A 26,238-nucleotide genomic window follows, 5' to 3' on the forward strand; every position below is an offset into this window, starting at 1 on the left:
AGACAAGTTTTTCTCTGTGAATAACTTGGTGGTGTGAAGAGGCTTTTCTAGGATAAAACAAGAGGAAAAGGTACATATGCTTCAAACGGAATGGTCAAAAAAAACCAGATGGTCTTAAAAGCAAGAAAAGCCCTGACCTTCCCGGCAGCCACTGACCATCTGCGACCAAGATAAGTTTTCCCACTGACAGTGAACGGCAAACCACCATCAGCACTATCTTCACTGATTAAAGGAAAAACAAAAATGCCAACTAGTACCTTTGGATGAAAAGCCAAGCACAATCATCTATTTTCAATGCAAAACTGTCTATACAAGTCAATTAACGGGCCTTGCCTATCATCATCCTACAACCGAATCCAGCCACTGTGACTAAAAAGTATCCATATGATGAGAACTACTCTAAACCAGCAATTAGTGGTAAGAGTTTCTCCACCTAGAGCCCACTTTCTTCTCCCTCCCACCACACCTATCTGTAAAAGCCAACCCCAAATTCACCAGTTCGTTAGGACAGCTCCTCTTTAACCTTCCCGATGGACAGGTTCCATCATTTTGAGCCTTCTCAGCAATGCACACATACCATGGCAACTACACTGCTTTTCAGCTACTTTAAAGACATTTACTTATGCCCTGCACCCTCACAAACATTTGCAGGTAAGAACTCTGATTTTCTCTTAAAGATGCAGCTATCATTCTTTTTTAAATCTCTTCCTCATGCTTAGTATCAAATGCTACACAATAAGAGGGTTTAATACACAAGGGCTTAATTCACTGGAAGGAAACACAGACTTTTATAATAGGAAAAAATATTGCAATGCCAATGTAAAGTATTACACTCATAGTGAAGACATTTTACCATACCTCCTCTTCTCAATGAGGACAATGAAATTAAAACTGGAAAACACAAACAAAATTCAGCTAAATAACAAGCCACTTCATTCTAATAAACTTGTCTTTTATTTATATTTATTTTTTTATTTATGGCTGTGTTGGGTCTTCGTTTCTGTGCGAGGGCTTTTCTCTAGTTGCGGCAAGTGGAGGCCACTCTTCATCACGGTGTGCGGGCCTCTCACTATCGCGGCCTCTCTTGTTGCGGAGCAGAGGCTCCAGACGCTCAGGCTCAGTAGTTGTGGCTCACGGGCCCAGTTGCTCCGCGGCATGTGGGATCTTCCCAGACCAGGGCTCGAACCCATGTCCCCTGCATTGGCAGGCAGATTCCCAACCACTGCGCCACCAGGGAAGCCCTAAACTTGTCTCTTAAAACCCTCCCTACAGCTTCCACCCTGTATGCACTTGCATTTACAAACACACATACTGGTATGCACTGTAACATACAAAAGAGGATCATGCCATTTCCAAACCAATAAAAAGGTACCTTTTAAAAGTCATCTTTGTAAAGAGTCCTACTTCTACATCTTACCCTAGGAGAATCGAACAACGATATTTGCAAGAAGATAATTCATGTTGGTTTAAGATGAGGAACTGTAACTAAACATAACTGAATTCACAAATTTAGTTCTAAGTTATGAAAATATAAGGAAATTTAAAATCTGTTGAAAATGTTCTTTTCTACAAATGACAACCATATAATTTCTTACATCATTATACTCTGCTTTTAGCATTCTCAATATGTTTTTCCATCTGAGATATGCAGTAAGTCTCCTAATGCCAGAAATGGCTGCAGTGCCTTGGGTCACTACTACTCAGGAACTGGGTGCATTTGTGGATCTGATTCTGTGCTGAACTGTACTACAGTTTCAGACACGTCCAACTGTGGCAGAGATTGCTGGTTGCCTAACTCAACCTCCACTCTCCCCATTTTCCTTAATAATAGAACCCCTATATTACTGGAACACAGCCAAAACCAACTCCCAGCTCCCCTGAAGATCTACCTAAACTGAAGTTGTTGGGTAGGGGTCCTAGCAAAGCTCTGGAATGGGCCCTCCTCTTTCAGCTGCCTGGCTAGAGTGGAGAACCAGTTTCTCCCAATCCACTGCAGAGTAATACTTTTATAAAAAACACAAATAAAATGGTGTGGCCGTGTCAAATGGTTATAAAAGTTTCTAAACGGCTACTTTCTGTACTCAATACGCGGTGGCCTAGTAACAGACAGTTCAGTCCACGGACTACGATTCAGGTGACACTGGCCTAGAACGTGAACCTGACCACTGTGGCTGCACTGGCCATCTGTGACCACGAGGAAACCATGCACTAACGACAATGGTGCAGACCGTAGGAGACTAGAGACCTGACGGTCATGGGCGCTCTCTCAACTCCGGATGGCACACCTTGGAAAACACCTTGTTTTATATGAGAATACAGACTTTTTACTACGGTGATTTGGGTTTTTATTATATACAGCCAATCGACATAACAGACACTCCTACATTTGTAGACCACTGCGAAATTTCCAAAGTGCTATATTACCTCTTTTTATTCTCACATGAGAATAACCCCACCGTGAAGTAAGCAAGACAAAGTATTATCTCGATTTGACAGACAGATGGAAACTAACATTCTAAAACATGAAATAGCTTGCCTGAAGTAACACCTAAGAAGCACAGATAGCAGAACTGAAAACAGAAGCCCGCTGCCTGCTCTTTCCATAAGAGCAATCTACCTCTCAGTGAAGTGAAATTACTTAATCATGATCACAAGCAAAATAAAATAAATGAGCAGGGGTGTGTACTCGAAACAAATTACGTAAAGTGTGTATGCCACTGGGTAGTAAGATACAACAAAAACACCATGGTCAACTAGTGAAGACAAAAACCAGATTTAACGGCTGTGGTGTACTACTTCATTTGTAACAAAGCATGTGTGAAAAGGAGCTGGAGGGGCAGAAATCACAATTTTATAATAATTTAGCCAGAAATGTAGCAACTGAACTAAGAGCAAATAATACATAGCACATTAGTTTAGGTTATGACATAAACCTTCAAACCCTGGTCTCAAATAAAATTTGAAACCCTAATATTCTATCTGGATATGAACAGAATCTGTCAATAAGTAATAATGTTTCTTAAAAACAGTTTGCATAATTATAGAAGGACAGTAATAACAATACTGAACTTTAATATAAACCAGACTTCTGAGATCCACTGTCAATCAAATGAGTTTCCGTACTCTTCCTTCCATGGTGAAGAAAGGCTGGCACAGAGCCATCCCCCTCACTTCCCAGGATGTCTTGTGAGCAAAAGCATATTAAAAAGCATATTTAAAAGCTGAAGGGCTTCCCTGGTGACACAGTGGTTAAGAATCCACCTGCCAACGCAGGGGACACGGGTTTGGGCCCTGGTCCGGGAGGATCCCATGTGCCGCGGAGCAGCTGGGCCCGTGAGCCACAACTACTGAGCCTGCGCTCTAGAGCCCGTGAGCCACAACTGCTGAGGCCCACGCACCTAGAGTCCGTGCCCCGCAACAGGAGAGGCCACCACAGTGAGAAGCCCGTGCACCGCAACGAAGACCCAACGCAGCCAAAAATAAATTAATTAATTTAATTAAATTTTTTTTAATTCTAAATAAAAAACTAAATAAAAGCTGATGGTTAGGATCAGACATGCCATCTATGACTGTGGACTAATTTTTATCTGGGTAAGTTTTCTTTGTCTACGTGGCTATCAAATGTTTTATTTCATCAGCAACAAACACTAAAGTATTTGCCCATATCAATATTTATCTGTTAAATACTAAATCAAACAGAAGCCATACTTTTCAGTAAACAGAGATAAAAAGGTTCTTCTGCTGTCTTAAATATTTTGTTGCAATATTTTTTAATTTAAAAAACAAACGAAGACCCACAAGAAAAATAAGGACATGAATTTCAATGTATTTTATTATGCACATTTACCCTTTCAAAATTTCTCTACAGATATAAGTTAATTACCAAAGAAAAAAACAAGCTGAGAAAAACATTTAATTGCTCTTGGTATGCAAACATATTATAAAAATCCTCCAGGATCATTAGTGAGAATGAGTTCTTTCAAGGAATACGTATCTATCAGTGCACTATACAAAAACTATTAAGGTCAGGATGGGGGCGGGGGAGGGAGTTATGGAGAGAGGTTAATAAAATATTCACCCCCTCAAAATAACACAGGAAAGAAAAAAGGAACTGCCCACTAACTCTGCAAACCACACACTCCTTACAGAATCATGAAGCCACAGTGAAGAAGGAGAGAAAGCTTTGGAGTGACTCCTTCAAGGGAATAATCCTCAAGAGTTTATACTAGCTCAGGGGTCAGCAAACTACCGGCCCACAGGCTACTTCCCAGCTCACCTATTTCTGTAAACAAAGTTTTACCAGAACACAGCAACGCTGTCACATACTGTCTGTGACCAACATGAATAGCAGCCACAGAGAAGACAAAACTGAAAACATTTCCTATCTAGAGTTTTAGAAAAAGCTTGCATCCTATCAGCTACCTGAGCGATAACACAAAATAAGATGCACTTCTCTGGGAACTGATAGGAATGAGCCTCTTTTTCATAAACACCTTTGTGTATATATACGTAGTTTTAGTTCATGAGATGTAAAATTTGCCTACAAAAAAGCTGACCCAAGCACAAAATGTCTCCAACCAGTATCCCAGACACAAAATAGCCTGTAACTTAGAAATCTAGTGAACTGCACTGTATTTTATCTCCCTTATAGAGAAAACCCAATATGAATAAGAAAACAAATTTCTCTACTGAATCAACCTTCAGAGATTTATAATTTGGTGTGATGTATCTTTGGAAACAATGGTGACACAGAGTATGTGACAGTGCTTAAGTACCTCCCCCACCAAAGACCTGGAGAAATTTCAAGTTCAGTTACCCCCAGAAGTCAAAAGCATTATTAAACTCGACAGATGCCCCAGGGCGTGCACCAGCAGAAAGAGAAAGTTAACCAAGTTTCACCCCTCACTGCTTCCATGGCAAGTTAAAATAGCAAGCGCTAATCATTTAATTTGTACTGATGCTAATTTTTTAAACAGGCATTTGAATTTTCAAAGAAATTCATGTTGCTTCTTGTTAAACCAGATCTCTAAAATGATAACCCAAACAATAAGCCAATGAGCAGAAAAAAATACATAGAACTAGAAAACTGGGTAGAATAACAACCAGTGTGTTAAAATTCCATGACTAAAAGATGTAGATACAAAGGCATTTTTCCCTGCAATGTCACTGTTACAAGGTTACTGTCAGAGGAAAGGAGTAAGGCCTGCAGCACAGAGTTTCGCAGTCAGATTCAGAGCAGAGCTATATATCAAAGTACCCAGTCAGGAGACCTGATGAGGACAATAATCAGGTCTGTAAAGCAAGGGAGTTTCACTGGAATTCTGTAAATAAACATTTCAGTGGATTTGTCTTTTTTTAAACGATCAATCCTGTTTCGTTTTGTTTTGTTTTTAATGATCAATCCTGTTGATAGTTTTCTAGTCCATCTTCTGAAAGAACCCATTCCTCTGGCTCAACTCACTGCCTGATACTCAGCAATCACTGTTAGGATAATTACATTTCCTCAAGAAACAGCAGAACGGCATCATTTCATACAAGCAAGAAATAAGACCAGAGGCTGTCTAGGTCTCAGCCCTTCTGCCTTTCTCCCTAAAATATAAAAGGGCAATGTGTCTCTTTCTTCCAGAGAAAGCGATATGCTCAGAACAATTCCAACTGCACTCAAGATAGCTTAATAAAAACAAGCTGAAAACGTAAGACTGTGTTCTCGAGATCACCATGACAGGACACAAGTGTGTATTCTGAAGGCTTCCTCACTGGGGTCATACAGTGTACGGTGAATCAGCCACGCCACTTCTCTTTCGCTCTTGGACAGGCTACCACCCATGTCCTGTACTTACTCATTCAACCAGAATGAACTGGACAGAAGCAGGAGCTGTGAATCTGGTCGGGAAACATGAAACAAACAATTCAAAAAAGCAGCACAACAAAAGATGAGGCCGGGAGGAAAGATGGAACAGAAGAGAAAATAATTAACTATCTGTCGGAGAGTGGCTGCCTACAGCGAGTGGCAGGTGGCACCTGGAGGGCACTCCAGCCCTGCAGCACCTGCACTGTGGAGCTGGCAGGGGGTGGGCTGCAATCGTTCAGAAGCAGCATCTCTCTCCCTAGGGAGTCTTGCACCCAGGAGCCGGCCCGAGTCTGCTGGGCCCTGGGGAGCTTTCCCGAGGCAGAGCCTCTCTAGGGCAGCTGTGCGCCCACCGGGGCGGGGTGCCACGCACAGAAGCCACTTCCCACGCCCTGTCACTGAGGTCAGCCATGCTTTCAAAGACCTCTCTCTCTTTCCAGCCTTTCTTCATTAGCTTCCCTTCCCTCCCAACCCTCTCCCCTCCACACAAGATAAAGGGATTTTTTTTAATCGTATCAGTTTTCCAGGGAAGCAGAAACGTGACTGTACACGGTTCTTTAGCCTCACCTCACGATTCCGCAACAGGGACTAACATCTCTCAACACGGCTTTGTCCAGCTGACCAGGCTCTTTCTGCAGCTGAATAAAAAAATCTTTAGAAACGGTTCTGTCTCCACCAAAATAATACAAATACATCACACCACCAATTCTGGAATACTGAAGCAGAGTCTTATCTCCCTTCAGACAGAATGTAGAAGGGCAGAAGCCTTCAAACTTCAACCAGAAGATTCCAACTCTACGAGTCCCACGGACAAGTCCCCTTGTGCTTTCACACAACGATGCCCCTGCGGAAGTCCGCCCAGCCTGCTGGACAGCGGCAAAGGACTTCTCACAAAAGCTCTTCCTTCTCTTCATTCCCCAGCCTTTGTATTATACTGGGACCAGTGACACCACCAGCACTGAAAAGAGAACGAGTGCTAGTTTCTTTTTTCGCTCCCTGAAGCTCACAAGATGGGCTGCTTTCTTTTTCAGCTGGTTGGTGGGTGTCAGCCACCTAACTAATTAATCCCCCCTTCTCATTAAAAGCTACCCCTAAAAAGCAAGTCGATCTCTTATATAATTTTCTTCATAAGGAAAGAAGACAAAACTCAGTGTACATTAATCAATGTGTGAGGCTGACGTAATAAGCCAGATGCATTTGACGTTTGCTAAGGGTATCACTAAAATAATCTGCCACCCGCCCACAGCTACAAAAGAGAAAAACAGAAAACAAACAAGGTTTTTAAAAAAATGTGTATATGTGCCCAACACTTTGTTTAATAACTCCAAAAGATACAAAACCACTTAGGCAAAAGTAAGCCACAAATCTATTCAAGAGCATTGTAAAATGGAAGGGAATTATCCAAAGGGCTGCACCGCCGACTGAATAATTTTAATACAAAATGCCCAGCAAATCTCCCTATATGCTGCCAACAGATCACCAGCAGAGGCAAATCCAGATAATGAAACATTGTAAGAAGGGCCCTTTTTAATAATTTAGCCCATCAAGAAATGAGTATTGATTCTTGTGTTCAGCAGAAGGAGAGAGTGTTATCTTCAGCTTACAGCTCAGGGACGGCCTCGGGGGATTTAATCACAGCCCTTTCCTGCCATGCGATCCTTCAGCTGTCACTGTGCATTCTTTGTCATTCTTCATCCATTCCTAGAGAACCCCTGGTCTCAAAGATGTGTCTTCCCTACGTAAACCACAGAAGCCATAGCAGCATTTCAAGTTTTACATATTAAGCCTATCTGTCTGCCTATTATCATCTGCCAACTGTTCTTCTTCTAAATAATTTTAACAATGCATCAGATATCTTTGTGAACTTCCATCTTGTTTGTTAACAAATCTACTAAATATCTTTAGATCAGAATGATATTCCATCATAATGGTAAGTGTGCCGATCGATCTACGGACATGTGCAAACATTTTAATACAACCAAGAAGACGCTACTAAGAGAAGGAAAAACCAGGCGGAAGCAGTATAGGTATCAACCACTCTTTCCCCATTCCAACATGGAAGGATATAAAGTCCCTAAACTTTGAGGAAAAATTAACCAAAACAATAAATTTAGTGGTAATACTAAATTTAAGGGTATTCCTGCATCTTTGTATATTGGAAAAATATTCAAAACCAAAAAAAATTTTTAGACTGTAAACAAGCCAGCGATTTCTGATTCAAGTATAAATCAAACTGCTCTCATCCCTGACAGAACGTTCTGCACTCCAGTTACACTATCCTACTACTCCGCTAACGTCACTCAACTTCACTTCTGCTGTCGTGGACAACTAGCCCCGCCTTCCACTGAGTGTGTGAGACGGGCATTTGGAGGCAGCCATTTCTGCTGCTCATTTGTCTTCGGATTGTGATTCCAAAGCGTCCCTCCATGATCCTGTGGATCATGGTACTGTAAGCCTGAGGGCTTCAGCACTCCAAGGTCACCACACACATCTTCTATTATGGGACACCGAAGGGATTGTCCAGCTGCCTTTCTAGGCCCTTCTGCTTTTCCACCAGACTATAAATTGTTACAAGGCCCCGGGGCAGTGCAGCAGCGGGCTCCATTCCCTCCAGGCCTCAAGGAGCGTCAGCGCTGCCAGGAGGCTGCAGCCAAGGGCAGCGGCCTCACCAATGGCAACATCTCCCTCTCTGTGGCCCATGAGCCACTCTCCTGTTGTAAGATCACAGCAAGTTCTCCTCTAACAAAGACTCAAAGAGCCAAAAACCATCAAATTAAAACAAAAATACAGGGACTTCCCTGGTGGCGCAGTGGTTAAGAATCCGCCTGCCAGTGCAGGGGACACGGGTTCAAGCCCTGGTCCGGGAAGATCCCACATGCCACGGAGCAACTAAGCCCATGCGCCACGACTACTGAGCCTGCGCTCTAGAGCCCACGAGCCACAACTACTGAGCCCGTGTGCCACAACTACTGAAGCCAACACACCTAGAGCCTGTGCGCCACAACAAGAGAAGCCACAACAACGAAGAGTAGCCCCCGCTCGCCGCAACTAGAAAAAGCCCACATGCAGCAACGAAGACCCAACACAGCCAAAAAATAAACAAATAAAAATATTTTTTTAAAAAACATAATAAAACAGCCTCATGCTATGTTAGCTGAAAAACTGATATGCACGTGTGTACAAGGTGTATGCTGTATGCATTCCACAAGCCCACGAGAATTAGAGCAGGTGAGGAGAAAAGTTAAACTTGAGCCATATATTGATATCTAATCACTAAAACCATAACCAGGAATACTCTCCTGGTTCCACAACTCTCTCATTTTCAGGAGAAGCAGTAGGCAAAGTGGAAAGACACCCAACAGTCACTTCCTTCTAAAAAATACAAGCATGCATCCTCTGTTTCCCTGCCTAGCACTGGCCAATGTTTCTCTTGACTGTGTTGAATGCTACACTTCGTGTTAATGGTCCATTCAGTCACATTTAATGTATTCCTTTTTAAAACGTCCCTCTTTATCTGATTAAAAAACAGTAATAATGTGCTTTTTTCCTATTTTGTAAATGAAGCAAACTATTAATTCAATGGTTAAGAAGCAACTTCTTGGAGCCAAGAACTGCTCTGAGCACTGCAAACAAAAAGATGAGTGAAACACAGCCCCTTGATTTTCTTTTTTTTTTTTTCTTTTTTTTGGGGGGGGCGCTGGGGGGGGGTTGCCGCACCACTTGGCTTGCGGGGATCTTAGTTCCCCGACCAGGGAATGAACCGGGCTCTCGGCAGTGAAAGCACTGAGTTCTACCAACTGGACCGCCAGGGAAGTCCCAACAGCCCCTCGATTTAACATTGCCAAAACGACAGATTATGCAGTTGACTCCTGAACAACACGGGTGTGAACTGCATTGAACTGTGTGGATCCACTTATATGTGGGGCTTTTTCAATAGATACACAGTCAGCCCTCTGTGTCTGAAGATGCGGAATCCGTGGATACGGAGGGCTGGCCACAGGACGTGAGCATCCACGGATGCTGGCGTCTGAGGCAGGTCCTGGAACCAGTCCCCCACAGATACCAAGGGGCAATGTATGTACAAAGCAGCCATGCACGATGTCAGGGATGCTGGCTAACTGTCTCTCTCAGAGAGGAGCAAGAGATGGGGAGGTGGGAGCAGGAGAGGGCTAACTTTTATTTTCATTTCAATGCATATCTTAAATTTTTTAACAGACTCATTTTCTGGATTACCTATTTCATAATTTCATTAAGAGTTTCAAGCTACATGATTTTGACTCTGAATGTTTACATACAATCAAAAACTAAGTAGTACTACTATAATTATCACAAGCTAGTACATAAACAAGATAAACCCAATATGCCACGGTGGTGCCAGGTAAGGGCAAAGTCACAACATGGCAGCTACACTTAGAGAGGTTTCTCAGTGATAATAACAAAAATGAAATCGAGAGAAGAACTGAGTCACCACAAGGAACCCAGTAATCTAAACACATTATACACCAGCCCCTGGCCCCCAATAATCTGGGCCATAAGCAATCAGTAACAAATTTACGTCACAAGTGACTATTTCATTTCATCAAAACATCATCACCCACTCTATCAAATTAATATTGGTAGTTAGAGTTTTATTGGTTTTGTAGTTTGGTTTGAATTTATTTATAAATTGTCTCTGAACGCTATATTAGGGATTTAAACATGCAGATTATACCTAATTTGTGTGTTGGGGAAGGTAGGAAATTAAGTAAAATGGGAGAACCACAAAAACAAATTTTTTAAGGGCATAAAATACTGAGGTTTAAGAAACATAAGAGGTCCTGGAACTGCACTAAAAGAACTCTACATCCTGCAAAGGACAGGATCGGATCTGCAACTATAACACAGTCACTGGTGGCAGACTTCCATGTGCTAAAGCTGGCTGCCCATAAGATATCCCGGGCAGTGCTTGGAAAAACTGTGGATTCCTGGGCTTTACTCCAGAACTACTGAAGTAATATTCTGCCTTTAAAAGGGAGGAAACTGAGGTGCAGAGAGATGAAGTAACTTGATCACTAGTAAATGGTGCCAACATGAATCAAATCAACACCATTATTTCAGCAGTAAAAATGTGTATTTTTTTTAACCACGTCCATGATCTATTACTTCTAAGCAGCTTTTCTCTCCTCTGGAGCGTAAAAATGGAACAAAACACCATTACAGGTTTTTCCTCTTTCTACAAAAATAATGAAAATTCATTAAGTCCTTGTGTCGCTAAAAATGAAAAACACCCTGAGGGCTCAAATGTTCTGAGGGCTTTCTCCTCACCCGCCTCTCTCTCCCTCCCTCCCTCCCTCCCTCCCTGCCTCCCTCCCTCCCTCCTTCCCTTCCTTCTTTCCCTCCCTGCCTCCCTCCCTCCTTCCCTTCCTTCTTTCCCTCCCTCCCTCCTTCCCTTCCTTCTTTCCCTCCCTCCCTCCCTCCTTCCCCTCCCTCCCTCCCTCCTTCCTTCCCTTCTTTCTCTTCCTCCCCCCCTCCCTCCCTCTCTCCCTTTCTTTCTTCCACTTGACTCAAAAATCCCACCTTCGAGTTAATGGTAGGAGAATTCTGATCTATTTCTCAAAGACAGAGTTTGAGGGGAAAAAGAAAAAGAAGTGCATTCCACAATCACCACAGTGATTCAGGCAAAAAATAAAATAGGTGCTAATATTAGTGGGTGAAAATTTGATGACAAACAGGATATTTACATGTCCTCAAAGTTTCCCCCTACCAATTACTTATTAATTACAAAGGGAAAGTTAGTAACTTATCCAAGTGATCCAAGTTGCTGTCACCAACAATGTGACAAATTGGTATCCCGTGTCCTCTAATGTAAGGCACTTAGGACACAATACCACTAATATAACAGCCCTGCCTAAAATGCATAACCTTCAGCTAATAACTAGGAAGCAGCAAACTACAAAAAAACTGAACTGCACTCTTCCAAAACATGTCAATGTCGTGAAAGACAAAGAAAGGCTAAGGAACTGTTCCAGATTAAAGGAGACAAAGGGACATGGTAAATAGATGTGTGATGCTGGTTTGGATAATAGGCCACAAAAACAAATTGCTACAAAGGGCATTATTGGGATATGTGACAAAATGTGGATGTCTATAGATTCGATTAGTATTGTAGTGCTGTTAAACCTCCTGATTTTGATAACTATATAATGGTTATATAAATGAATGTCCTTGTTCTTACAAAATACACACCTAAGTATTTAGGAGTAAACAGTCAAGATGTCTGCATTTTTCAAACTGCATTCAGTTCAGAGCAATGGAATAGATTAGCAAGCCCAGAAACAGACCCACATAAATAGAGTCAACTGACAAAGGAGCAAAGGCAATGCAATAGAGAAAAGATAATTTTTTCAACAAATGGTGCTGAAACAACTGGATACCCACACGCCCTCCCCCCCCCCACAAAAAAAAAAGAACCTAGACACAAAAATCAACTCAAAATGGATCACAGACCTAAATGTAAAATGCAAAACTATAAAACCCTGGAAGAAGATAACACAGAATGAAATCTGAATGGCCTTGGGTTTGGAGATCACTTTTCAGATTCAATACTAAAGGCACAATCCACGAAGGAACAAACTGATAAGCTGGATTTGTTAAAATGAAAAACCTCTGCTCTGTAAAAGACACTGTTAAGAAAAGAAAAGGACAAACCACAGACTAGGAGCAAATATTTGCAAAAGACACATCTGATAAAGAACTGTCATGCAAAATACACAAAGAGCTCTTAACGCTCAACATTAAGAAAATGAACAGCCTGATTTTAAAATGGGCCAGAGACCCTAACAAAAGATACTCCACATCGTATGTCATCAGGAAAATGCAAATTCAAACAACGGTGAAATACCACTAACGAGCCTAACAGGATGGCCAAAATCCAGAACACTGACGACACCAAATGCTGGTGAGGATGTGGAGCAACAGGAACTTTTCATTCACTGCTGGTGGGAACGCAGCAGACTGGTACGGCTAACTTTGGGAAACACTTTGGTTGTTTCTTAGAAAATTAAACACACTCTTACCGTACAATCCTGCAATGAGGCTCCCGAAGGAGTTAAAAACTTATGTCCACGCAATAACCTGCTATAATGGATGTTACAGCAGCTTTATTCATAATTGCTAAAACCTGGAGGAACAAAGGTAGCTTTCAGTGGGTGAAAGGATAAACAAACTGTGGTACATCCAAACAATGGAATATTATTCAGCATGAAATATTATTCAACTGTTACGCCATTAAAAGACATGGAGAAATCTTAAGTGCATACTATTAAGTGAAAGAAGCCAATCTGAAAAGGTTACATATTGTATGATTCAAACTATATGACATTCTGCAAAAGGCAAAACTATGGAGAGAGCAAAGAGATCAGTGGTTGCCAGGGGTCAGGAGGAAGGGAGGGATGAATAGGCAAAGCACAGAAGATTTTTAGGGCAGTGAAACTAGTCGGTATGGAGCTCTAATAGTGGATACATGGCATTAGAAACTTGTCCAAACCCAAAGAATGTACAACACACTGAAAGTGAACCCTAATGTAAACTATGCACTTTGGATGATAAGGATGTGATAATGACCTGTAGATTCATCAACGGTAATATATGTACCACTCTGGTTTTGCTAATGGCAGAGGCTATTCATGTATAAGGGTAGGAGGTATATGGGAAATCTCTGTGCCTTCCACTCAATTTTTGCTGTGATCCTAAAACTGCTCTAAAAAATAAAGTCTATTTACAAAGAAAAGAAAGGGAAAAAATGACAAGTACCTGACATTCGATCTAACTGTATAACAGGAGATCAAAGATAAAAACAGAAAATGCCAACTTCCAGGCATTAGGCATAACAATTTCTAGACTCTGGAAAGGATCGATTAACCTTAGGTATGTTACTTAATCTTGACCCCAGGCCCTTAGAAAAACTGAAGGCCTTGATAGTTATAAGAGATATTGTCACTAAAAATACTATGAGGTCCTAAAAGGAGGTATAACACACAAAGTTTAAGCTAAACAAAACTGCAAGCTCTACACCTCCATGTGCTGAAATTTCTTTGGCAATTTATATTAATAAAACTGATCCTGGAGAACTTGTAAAGCCTGGGAACTCCATATATTTGCTTAGGTATTTTTCAAACAGTACGAAACAGCCCTAAAAAGGCAAAGTTGAAGGGCCTAACAGTGCCTGTAAGTAATGAAGGGTGATGCATTATCCCTGAAAGAAGGGAAAGCTCAATAAAACCTAAATGTAATCATTATGTTTCATACAGATCTATGGTAACAAAAAGACTGCTTAAAACAGTAGGCAGTTTTTTAAAATCATAAGGTTATTCAAATCTATGTTCTGAAAAATGTGGCTTGATGTCCCTTCTGTAAAAAAAAAAAAAAAAAAAGGAGCAGATGAATATAATGGAAGATAGCCTTAAGAACAAATTAGCTGACATCCAGCTTCTAAGGGAGAGCAGACTGTGAAAACAACTTCTCCAAAGGAAAGGAATTCACCTGGAAGTAGGTTATATGCTCACTAATACTAATACTGGTCAATTGGGTGTTTTAAGAATTTTTTAAACTTGCTACATTAAAATTCAACAGCTATTAATTATCTTTCATTTAGGGTAGATGGATTAATCCCTAAATTAATATAGCACCTGTATTGGCAATTTTTCTGAAAATCAGTGGTTTTAACATCTTTCACTACAATCAAATATAAAAGACAATGGTTATTTTTGGCATACTTAGTGGCAGTTGGGGAAGCTACAGTAAACTCTGAAAAAAGCAGGATTCCTCAAAACCTCCTGCAGAGCTAAAGAAGCAACAAGATGACAGTTCTTTATAAGCACCAAGCTGGTAAGAAATATAATTAACTTTACTTTTAAGACAGCATTTTATAATAAATGTTCACTTTTAATTATTAAATGGTACCAAAAGTCCCAAGTATGAGAAGTACCAATGTTAGAAATGATACTTTAAAATGATAAATGCCTTACATAAGCAAAAAATATTACTGTTTTAACAGTGGCTTGAGATTCAGTCAAAAAGTTTAAACTAGATTATTAGGCAAAGTATTCTTAGCTTCTAAAGAAGTAAATGGTGTTATCGCATGGGCTGGCTCTAAGGACACCCAATGGTCAAGGAAGGCAGCAAGGAGCAATGGCAAGAACACTAACCAGAGACCCAAGAGACCTGGGCCTAAGCATCGCCGCATGAAGCAGGGGTTTGGCGTGAGCCACTGGACCCCGGCTTCCTGCTCTGTGTTGGTGAAGTAGGTCTGTCTAGATCAGGGGGTTGGATTTATTCCAAGGGAGATGCAAAGCCCAATTTCTCACACGCACAGTTTTATCTGAAACAAATGCAGACTAACACACACACACAGACTGCAAGGGTCATTTTTCAAATGTACACAGATGCTGTTGAGTGAAAAGGGAGCTCATCGTTGGGGTCTGCTGGTCAGGCATTTTTTTAAACAAAAGGACAGTAAAGATAGGACCACCACAAGTGCTAACAGGAAAACAAAACTCACCAATACTAAAAGGGTTCCCACACCATGCTGTTAACACCACCGTCCATCTATCCAGGGGAAAGGCCAGCCTGTAAAACTCTCAGTGGCAGAAGCCTTCTACTCTTCCAAGTGAATGAGCAGCAAGCACGTCAGCTGAGGAACTCACTAGTAAAGTGAAGGCAAAGGGGCATCGAGGCAGGGGTCACCCAGGCAGTACAAAGTCAGCCAGGGGCACAACCAAGATTACACATGGCCAGGTGAGTTCCTGAGTTCAACCTCAGTCCTGCCAGATTTTTATACAAAGGCAAGATTTTATACGAACGCAGAACTCAAGTTTTCTCATGTACAAAATGAAATAAATATCACAGATTGTTGTGGAGATCAAACGGGTTAAGCTACGTGAAAACAGTAGCAGTGTGCCTAGGCACAAAGTAAATGTTCCACGTTAGTTTACTTCCTTAACAGTTAGCTGATTTGAGGGGTGTGTGTTTGTTTTTTCAGGGTTTTAATTATAGCCTTTACTTGGAAAATAGCCTCAATTAAAGAAATTTTTAAAATATTTATATAATTTTAATGGTTACTTTCCTGATTTGAGGTTTTAAGTGACCCACCTCAAGAGGCTTTAGAGAATAGCAGTTTTTAAACTTAATTTTTGAAGTTTTTTCAACATTTTAGGAATCTACTGATTATCATCCATGATTGGAAAGTATATATTCTCTCCAGGAAAATGCACGTACGTGTAAGACTTTGCAAGCGATTTCAGAAGGTTCATAGACGCTCTTAAACTCAAGGAGACCACCTAGGGGCCTATGGGCTTCAGATTAAGAATGTCCAGAAAACTAATACATTATTTAAACCTGAGTCTGTACAACAAAACCCACTGTGATAAGAGATAATGCTTAAGGAATGCTTATTATATGCCTGCATCATGCTAAGCAATCTAATGAATTACTTCATTCACCTTTGTAACAACCTTTTGAGGTAAACAGTAGTAGTGTGCCCATTTTAGAGGTGAGAAAACTAAGGGTTAGAAAGGTTGATTAACGCATCCTATGTTACACAGCAACTCATCAAGAGAAAAAATTGTTCTCTAAAGGATAATGCCCCCAAAACAAAACCAGTCGTTAAAAAAATAATGACTTGGTTCAATCATTCACCAAAGAACATTTGGGCTCTTTCCAGTATTTTTCTATTGTGAATAAAGTTGCTATGAACATTCTTTTTTAATGACTTAAATAAAATAGCTCGACCCACTACTGCAATGTTGTCTTATTTATATATGTTAGCCACTCCACAGAGGTCTTAAACACACAAAAAGATACGACTGAAAAATAAAAATGCTAAATAACTAAATACCCAAGTGAGGAGTACTGATTTTTTAGTGAGGAGAGGATGGGTGCACCCAACAAGCACTCCAGCCCGCAGAGCCACACTCATGACAGTGGAAATGAATGTGCATTTTAAATCCCCTTTAAACGGCTGCACCTTCTCTGCTTTGAGCAGAGCCTCTGTCACGCCAATTAAACCCCCTGATACTGGGAACAGCTGGGGGTGCAGGATGATCTCTGTCCAGTCTGGGGAGGGTCTGGGCAATGTTTTCTTTGCCTTCTCACCTCCCTCCCACCAACTACCAGTAAATCAGTAATTTTTGCTAGAAGACATCGAAGCTAACAGATTCTCAGGAACAAGTAAAAATGTTGCCTTTCTAGCACAAATACTTTTCAAATGAACAGATAAAAAATTAATAAAATTAAGTCTTATGAGTTGATGCCATCATTTGTATAGAAACAGAGATCACATATACCTGAATATGCAAAGAAAGTCGATTGAATTATGATGCAATCAATGCTATCGTATAAAAACTAAATTAACAAAAACAGTCTATTAGGGAAGACATCTGGTGTATCACGGCAGGAAACGTTAATGATATTGTCTGCAACCCTGTAATCAATTTTTTCTCCCAGTAGCTCTCTCATTACACTGTATTAGATGTGTGTGCCTGCAGGATTTATGAGAGCTCCACACATGGAGGGGAGCTTTGCCAACTGGATCCAATTCAGATCCAGCTCAAATGACTTTGGCAGCACAAAGCGTTGTTAAAGAACAATCAATACGTTAGGCTTTATGCAGCATCATCCTGACTGAAAGAAGATTTGTCATCGTACTACAGAATCTTCTCCAACCTACATATGATGGTATGCAGGCTGGAGAACCTATCATAAACTTATTTAAACCCATCATGAACTTACTTAAATCCCTAGTGGACACAATATTTTTACTGCTAAAAAAAAAAAATACTAGTCATCACTAATGCTAATATAAAAAGTTTACTACATATCAATTATGGGCAAAACTTTAAATCCACTCAGCAAATCCTGGTTAGTGGGTATTGCAGTAAATGAAACAGTCTAACAATGACATTGACACTGATTAGAGAATAAAGATAATATTGGCCTGAAAGATAAAAACCATCTCTCTCTCTCTCTCTCTCTCACACACACACACACGATGGTAACTGGTAAAGGCTGAAGCTTTTTTTGAAGTATGCAGTCCAGTTGGGACTCTGCTAATTTGTCCCTTAAGATGTCAATATCTCTCCAGGGATTAAAATTAGATTTTTATCCACTACATTGGGTTTTATCTTCCATTGTGAATGGCTATTATATCAAGACTTCCAAGGCTTCCATCATGTGAACCTTTTTCTCTGGTCTAATTCTTGATAAATTACAGTGGCAACTATCTAAACATGAAAATGCTGTGACACTTATTCTTGATTTTATTACAATTATTAATGTCCCATCTCCATTGTCTTGGTCCTCTTCATTTTATGCATGGATGACAGTCCTAGCCACCTAATTGGAACTTTTACAGTCTTTCCCCACTCCACACTCTACCCAATGAATCTTCTTAAGCAGTCATCTGCAGATCGGCCTGCCTGGAATAAAAAAGCCTGCAAAGGCTCTCTTCGGCCTAGAACATAAAATATCGCCTTGTCTAACCTTTCAGACCCTCTATGATCCGGCCCCATTTTGTATCCCCACCTCTGCCTCCCAGGACCCACTAACCTGTGCTCTTCTTTGACGTCCTGCGGCGTCTTCTCACAACTCCCAGCTTCACCAGGCTCACTGCCTACGCTGCTCACAGGGACATGCTGACACGTACACCTGGAGAGCTCCCCCACTCCGCCTGCCCACGTGTTACTGGTGTACCCGAAACACACCCAGCTCCTCAATACCGAGGTACCTTCCCGAAACATTCCCAAGCGCTGCTCCAGGCCATCGGGAGCGCTCTCTTTTCCTAGTCTCAAGATACTAATATTCTACACGGCAAGTGAACAAGTCATTACATATACTGCCAGTATCTTGATCTGTGCATGCATGTGCGACGGCTATTCTCTTGTGTTATTTCCTAATCAAGCAGGAGTTTGAGCCCCAGGGTCAGATTAGGTAAAACAAGGGAAAGACAGGTCTTAACCTTCTTTAGTGACTAACAGCGGTCAATCAGAACAATAAACACCTGTCTTTCAGAAAACTTTGGCATTAAATCCTCATGAAGGACGGAAAATGAAGAGAGGTGTGTACACCGAGCTTCCAGAAAAGGTGAGGCACACGGCACAAGAGTAACCCTCGTGGATCACTAACACCAGGCCCTGTGCTCCAGGGGACAAAGCGCTAAAGACACTGCATCCTGCTTCACCTCACGTAACGCCCCACATCATCACCAGGTAACAGAGGATTTGCCAGGGTACAGCCGAGAGCACTCCATCTACCCCCCAACCCAAGCCTTTCAAAACGTTTATTCTGTATCCGGCCCTGCAGAAAAGCCCAGCTACCTCTGAGCGATACTCTACCGAAGGTCACCCGAGAGGGCAGCACCCCAAACAGTTTAGACTCACGGGCCACAAGTCCCGGTGATCCTGGGGAAAGGCGTATTCCACACGCGGACTCAGACTTACCCCCTTTTTCCCCCATTTCAGTCGCCAACATCCATACTCGCTGCTGATTGCCAGCTCCTGCTCCTTGCAGCGGCCCAGCATGCTCTCTGCTGGTGCCAACATCCCCTCCACCACCAAGCCCCCTAACTTCTGGAACCGTCCTAGAGGGGTAAGGCAAGTCCCGTATTTTGCTTCCTCTGTGCGTGTACTTGTTACTCCTTTAAGAACACATACGATACAGCACATTTTTAAAGGGGCTCTGGGGAGGGAGGTGATATTCCTATTTTATACCCTGTGGGATATAAAATATTGATAGCTTTTAAAAACGGGATTCTCCTTACCCCTACAGGCCCTCTCCCGGCTTCAGAAAGATGCTGTGGTGGCTGTGCTGCCACCGGCAGAGAGCATGCTGGGGGGTCGCACAAAGCAGGAGGTGGAGATCTGCAACAGGCCTGGGAGTTGTGGACCTAAAAGAGAAAAAAGTTTTAAGTTAACAGGCCCAATGTCCTCTCATACCCTGGTTACTAGGGGCACTCAGCACACAAGCAGGCAGCTGCACAAATCCTTTAGCAGGTGGCCTCTGAAGTCTCAGCGAATCTGTTCTGCCACTAAAGTTAAACTCCGCACATCAGTCAGAGCTGCTTCCTTTCTCCAGCGTGAACAGACGGCCCTCCGGCTCCACACTCTCAGTGTGGGCCTGTCATGAAGCGGTATGGTGTGTGCCCCTCAAAATAACCAAGTTAAGATGTGACACAGTGTCAAAGCACCGTGACAGTGGCATGCTTTGCTTATAATAAAAACAAAAATGCAATGGTGTCAGATAAACACGACTATAAAATAAACCACCAGTGGACAAACTGAGCTTTCAGAAGAGTTTCTAAGGAGAGATGCCGGAGGCATAGGACATGTACTTCAGAAGGAAATGCTCAAGGTACTGGGGGCAGGGGGCCTCAAAGAAAGAGCCTACCATTTTCTCAAAGTCCTAGTTTAATTCTGTAAAGCTAAAGATAAGGTAAAATACAAAGGCTTAACACCAGAGGAAAAAGAAGACACCATTCAAACAAGCTTTAATTTACTCACAAGGTAAATATAACGAACAGGCTGGAGCATAAAGTTCAAGAAGGACATTATTTCTTTTAGGGGCAAAACCGGTTTGGTATGTACCATATGCCTTTTTTTTTTTTTTAAAGAAACATTTAAAACCAGCAAAAGATTAGAGAGCAACTTCTGAAAGCCAGCACAGTCCTGATAAGTATCAAAAAAGATACTTCAGATGATCGTCTGAATATGTCCCTTTTCAAAAACCCTAGGGAGTACGTAACATTTCCAAAAACCTAACCAATCCAATTTCATGTTGTTTTTAATGAACTAAAAACCCCATAAAATCCAAATACTTATGTGAATTTCTGTTCTTAAGATGGTTTTTAAATTACAGATAAGCAAACTTTTCATATTAAATCATTTTTAGGGAGTCCTGATACATATAATTCATTTCGAAAAGCTAAGAATCACTCTCTAACAGCTTCCTATGGTCCAAGATTTTAATATGCTCCATCAACTACTTTTTTTTTATGTCTCTTTGAAAACAAAAAAGACAAATCCCAAGAAAAAGAGCTAATCTTGGGCATGTCTTTATCATGATGCTTTTCTTTTCTGATCTTTTCTTTCTCTACAGATGACCCTCTAGAGCATCCCGGGCTCCCACACGATATATGCTTTCTGTGCGGCCAGTCTCTCACTCCCACTGCCCCCACGGACAGTAAATATACATGACCTGCATGGACAGCAAGTGTTAGTAGCCATAGCTTTCTCCACCACACACCTCCCACCTCCCCATACCAGCACTGCAAATTTCTGATCAAAGATTCAACTGTGCACTAGAATGTACAGTATACTCAAGATCTTTTAATATAAGCATCAAATAAAAATGAACCTGTGGTTAATCTGTTGCACTAGGAGTTAATCAGACCACTCAAATCCTTATTCATTCAAATCAAGGGTTTTAAACAGAAAGACACTTGGCGAAGCATTTCTAAGCACATTGGCATTACTTAATGTGCAAAAGTTCAAGTAATTATTAAAACATTTTAAACATGAAAAAAAGACATCATTTCAAAGCATTTCATTATTCTTACTTATGAATCAGAAAACGCTGACAGTATCTCAGTTGCCCTAATTTTCTTTCGTTTCTTCTAATGGATTTTTTCTTCTATAATTTTGAGTTGGCCCTTAACACAAACAACCACATATACACAAATTACAAATTTCCAGTTCTAAGAAATAGAGTTGGAATGACAAGATTTTACCAGTATTCTTGCACAGTAGCTCTCTGCAAGTATCAGATTGTCTCAAACTTTCTTAAGTTCCTTTTTTAAAAAATCAGAATACCTAGAGTTTCCTGCATTGAAAGAATTTTACATACAGAGAACAGGTTTACTATTAAAATAACATTTTTAGATAAATAGTTTATGGAAGTAAATATAATTAAACTTTTTAAGTGATTTCTTAGAGTCCTAAAATCCAAATAAATTAGGAGAAAATGAATTACCCAACTTCACAGTAATCGTGAACCATTAAAACTTTAAATACCACGTGGCATACAATGACTGTCAGTCATGAGTGAAAAGACCACTGAGAAGCTAAGTAAATGGAACCAATGAGATGTTCTGAGATTACTTATTCCCAAAGCCTTGCTTTGATTTTCACTTGTGTCACCACTTCCTTCCACTTATAAATTGACACTCGTATCATGCGAAGAGGCTGTGGTGATTCAAAATAACTTTCAACATGATTGTCCTATAATTGGGGTGGAGGTGGGAGGCAGGCACAGCAGATACCCAACAACGCGGCATCTGACTATGCCCATCAAACTCAGGGCTAAGCAATAGCATCCCACTCTTAAAATTATAAACTTCAAATTCCAACATGAAAAGGACATTTAATCCTTGCACATATATGTATTATTGGTGGGTTACTCCAAACACAGCATGGAGGAAGCTCAATACCCCATTATAGTTTATCACAATGCTTATCGACAGCAACTAAGCAACCATGACCTTTATTTTAAACAAAGAAGGCGGGGCTAGGGGAAGGCGTGGCCTTTAGAAGAATACTCTAGCACCAAATCAGTAATTCAAACCTTTTCCCCTTTTTTTTTAACTTTTTTTTTAATTGCAGTATATACAACGTACAATATTATATAAGATATGGGTATACAATATAGTGATTCACAGTTTTTAAAGATTATAGTCCATTTACAGTTATTATAGAATATTCGGTATATTCCGTGTTGTACAATATATCCTTGTACCTTATTTTACACATAAGAGTTGGTACCTCTTAATCCCCTACCCCTATCTTGCCCCTCCCCTCTTCCCTCTCCCCACTGATACACTAATTTGTTCTCTATATCTGTAATTCTGTTTTTTTTTAATTATAGTCACTAGTTTGTTGTATTTTTTAGATTCCATACGAAAGTGATATCATACAGTGCTTGTCTTTCTCTGTCTGACTTACTTCACTTAGCAAAGTACCCTCCAAGTCCATTCATGTTGTTGCAAATGGCAAAATTTCCTTCTTTTTTCCAACTTTTTCTTGACCTAGAAATCACTGTATAAGAGCACCGTCCCATGGATGCACCCACTGCTGACAGGTGAGAACAATCAAACTAACAAAAAGGAACAACTCTTTTAAAGAACTGTCTCTGCTGTACTTTCCACTATCTAAGTAAGATGTAACTCCTCGCTCTATAAACTGAAAACACTTGATAACAAACTTCAAAGTCTTCACTTCATTATCCAACACTACACTCAAGTCACAAAGCTGTAACCAAGTGGTACTGACCTTTTTACAGGGAATGAACAAAGAGGGTAAAGAGAAAAAGAAACTACAAATAGACTCAATTCTGCAGGCCTAACTTGAGGGACTATAAAAAACCAAGAGGAAACAACTACTGTTTCACACAGAAACAAATCATCACATCCTATGGCATTTTTCATATCAGCTGGCCTTCTCTGGATGTTTACATATAGACTAAGCCCTCATTTATCTTTGCTAAAAGTCAGTGACGTAGAAAATTCGAAACAGAATAATGCCTAAAAAATGTTACGACTTTGGCTACACTCACATAAACTTCCTGAAGAAAATTAAAACTGAGGTTTAAAGTATTTTTAGAATTTTATTATTTAAATGTATAAAATACTACACATTTGCAGGCTAACTAAAGGTAAAGAAGCAGATCTCTTTGGTCTGTTTAATAAATGGAAGGTTAATTTGTAGTTAATGCATGGACTGTATCAAACTACTACTAAAGATTTTTGAAAACGTCATCCAGTCAATTTTTTCCACTGAAATGTAACTTCATTCAATATTCAGTAAATATTTAGTATGGATCTTATATGGGCAATGCATACATCAATGAATAAAACAGACGTGGTGGTATCTGTCCTTACAAAGCTTAAACCTAGAGCGCCAACTAAATGTCAACGTCACGATCATCCCATGGCCCAGGCACTGCACTGTCCACTTTGTAGGCTTGATCTTTTAATCTAAAAACAACCCATCTGCAAGGTAGGTGCTTACATCCCAACTTCATAGGTAAGTACAGCAAGGTTAGGAGGGTTTAGTGTCTTGCCCAAGGTCATGGAAGATAGCAACTGATGGAACAGATCAGCTGATGTCAAAGTCCAGCTCCCAACCCATGCACTCTACCATCCCCCAACTCAGTCCCAGAATCACATCTAAAATTCTGAATTAGCCATGTTCAAATTAATGCAGATTTCCTCCCCCCCACCCCCAAAAGTTTTCAATACAAGGCTGACCTAATATTAAAATGATGCCCATTTCCTGAATGCCCATACACCATACATTCTGTGCTGACTGGTCACATCAACCAAGCTGGGATTAAATAACTGTGGTGTATAATACATAAATGATAATTAACTCATTGTGTGCACACACGTATGTACACAAGAGTGCATGTTAACGAAACCTCCCTTATCTCCCAGCACTATCTATGTAAAGGTCTCTAACAAAAAAAACCGAGAAGATATGATTACTTATTCTCAGTAAGTTTTCATTTCAAAGAAGGAAAAGCAGCTTCTCGCTTTTAATACACTTGTGAGAAACTCAATTTGGTGGAGAGAGGGCAATTTCAACGGTAAGTGGAACCTAAGCTGAAGCCCCTGACTGCTGCGCTGCGGTGACCAGCCTTTGCGTAGGGTTACAGGTACAGACCAGGAACTGGAAGGAAACTCCAAATGCTCCTCCCCCAGCTGCTCACATTCGACTGTGAAACAAGAGGTGTACACGGCGCTGCACCTTAACGAGCTCGGCCCCCCACTCACAGCAGCAATGGAGATGTGCCTTCACCAAGGTAACAAGTGGCAGGCGCCCTTCACTACTCCACGTTCAAAGTCAGCACTAAGAACGTATGCTGTTAGGGGACAGAAACGACCCAAGAGCACATGCATCGGTGCAGGGCAGTGACAACACACTGAGCCCTAAAAAGTCAACTGGAGATAGCCTAACATCACCAAAGACATATCCCCAACTCTAAGGAATCTCAGGTTTAATTTTAAAGACAATTACATTTTAATAGGCCAAACAGTAGCAAAAATGAATCAACGGTATCTGCTCAAAATAATATTTGTAATAATTTACCTATCCGACCTGAAAATTCATTTCATGTAACAGCTAAAGAATTGATAATTATATAACTCAAGGAAACAAACATATTTTTTCTATTTAACAAACAATAGAAACTCATTAGGAATCCACACAGAATTCCCATGCAGAGTATTAGAGGAATGGCTTCAACTACTTATCTGTGAATGAAGAATTAGGTACGAAGCACCACTATTAAAGCCAGACAAGGAGCAAGGATCCTTGGTGTTATGCTGAATGGAAACCACTAATCTCAATAATCTCCTTGTTAAGCATTCTCAGAATCCATGATTATTTCTAGATAGCAAACTAATTCTATTATGCTAAGGCCTGGACTTCTATAAAAATGGAAGCTTACTGTTTTTTAGTAAAAGTAAGGAATCTTTCTCTTAGGACATTACGTGAATGGCTTCCTCCACATCAGTCCTATTCAGCGTTCCCCAAAGAGGGCTGACATCCAGTAACATCACAGCCACTGTCTGTCCAATCACAACCTAAGATCACTGAGGGAAGGAACTATATCTTAAGATTCTTCAGTCCCCCTTATGGTGCTGCGCTCAACAAAGAACACAAAGTAGGCTTTCAACAAATGCCTGTCGAAGGCACTGGTGATAACCCAAAACGCTCCTAACTGCACTCTGGGATATACTGCTCCGTGATGACAGTGACTCATTCGGGAACAAAACCCTCAAAGCAAACACAGTGACCTAGAAAAGCTATGGGAGCACAGCATATGCAGATGTGATAGCAGGCTCTTTCAGTTATGGTTACTAGAGATCTGCTCAAGCTGGCCCAAGAAAAGAGCCCTCTACTCAGAAGAGACAATAAGGATAATCTAAGAGTCCAACAGGAAGAAGCACCAATACGGCAGGACTCAGGGAGAGCACTCGTGCTCTCTCTCTCTCTCTCTACACAGCTGCTCCAACCCTCTGCTTCTCCCAGCTTCCTGCCCTACAAAGGGCGTTCACCCAGTGCCTCTGACAGTCCCCAAACACATCTTGTTCTCCAAACTCACCATGCTAAAAGGACTGATTCTAATTTATGGTATAAACAAAGAAATCCATCTCTCAGTTAAACCTCAAACCATAAAAAGATAAAATACATAATTAATCAACAACATGTCAAAGCTATTGGGTTTTTGTTTTCCACTGTTCCACTTGCCATGCATGGTATTTGCTGTGGGCAAACCAACTCCAATTTCTTCTTTTTGAAATCTTGCAAAGAAACAAAGAACATTTCCTTCTGTTCATCTTTTCCCCTTATAGGTTAAGCTGA

General features: G+C 40.8%; 1 protein-coding gene across 4 annotated transcripts in view; it reads right to left on the reverse strand.

Moving 5' to 3' along the window:
- RERE (arginine-glutamic acid dipeptide repeats) overlaps positions 1-26,238 on the reverse strand; it is a 419,003-nt gene that overhangs the window by 200,424 nt on the left and 192,341 nt on the right. For 3 of the 4 annotated variants that reach the window (XM_057531176.1, XM_057531184.1, XM_057531179.1), the window contains exon 4: positions 19,641-19,766. The exons of the other annotated variant lie outside the window; for it this stretch is intronic. In XM_057531176.1, the coding sequence (XP_057387159.1) occupies positions 19,641-19,766 (126 nt within the window). The remainder of the gene's footprint in view (positions 1-19,640; positions 19,767-26,238) is intronic. 4 annotated transcript variants of the gene reach the window in all.

The sequence above is a fragment of the Balaenoptera acutorostrata genome, chromosome 1 (assembly GCF_949987535.1).
Source record: "Balaenoptera acutorostrata chromosome 1, mBalAcu1.1, whole genome shotgun sequence".
NCBI lineage: Eukaryota > Metazoa > Chordata > Mammalia > Artiodactyla > Balaenopteridae > Balaenoptera > Balaenoptera acutorostrata.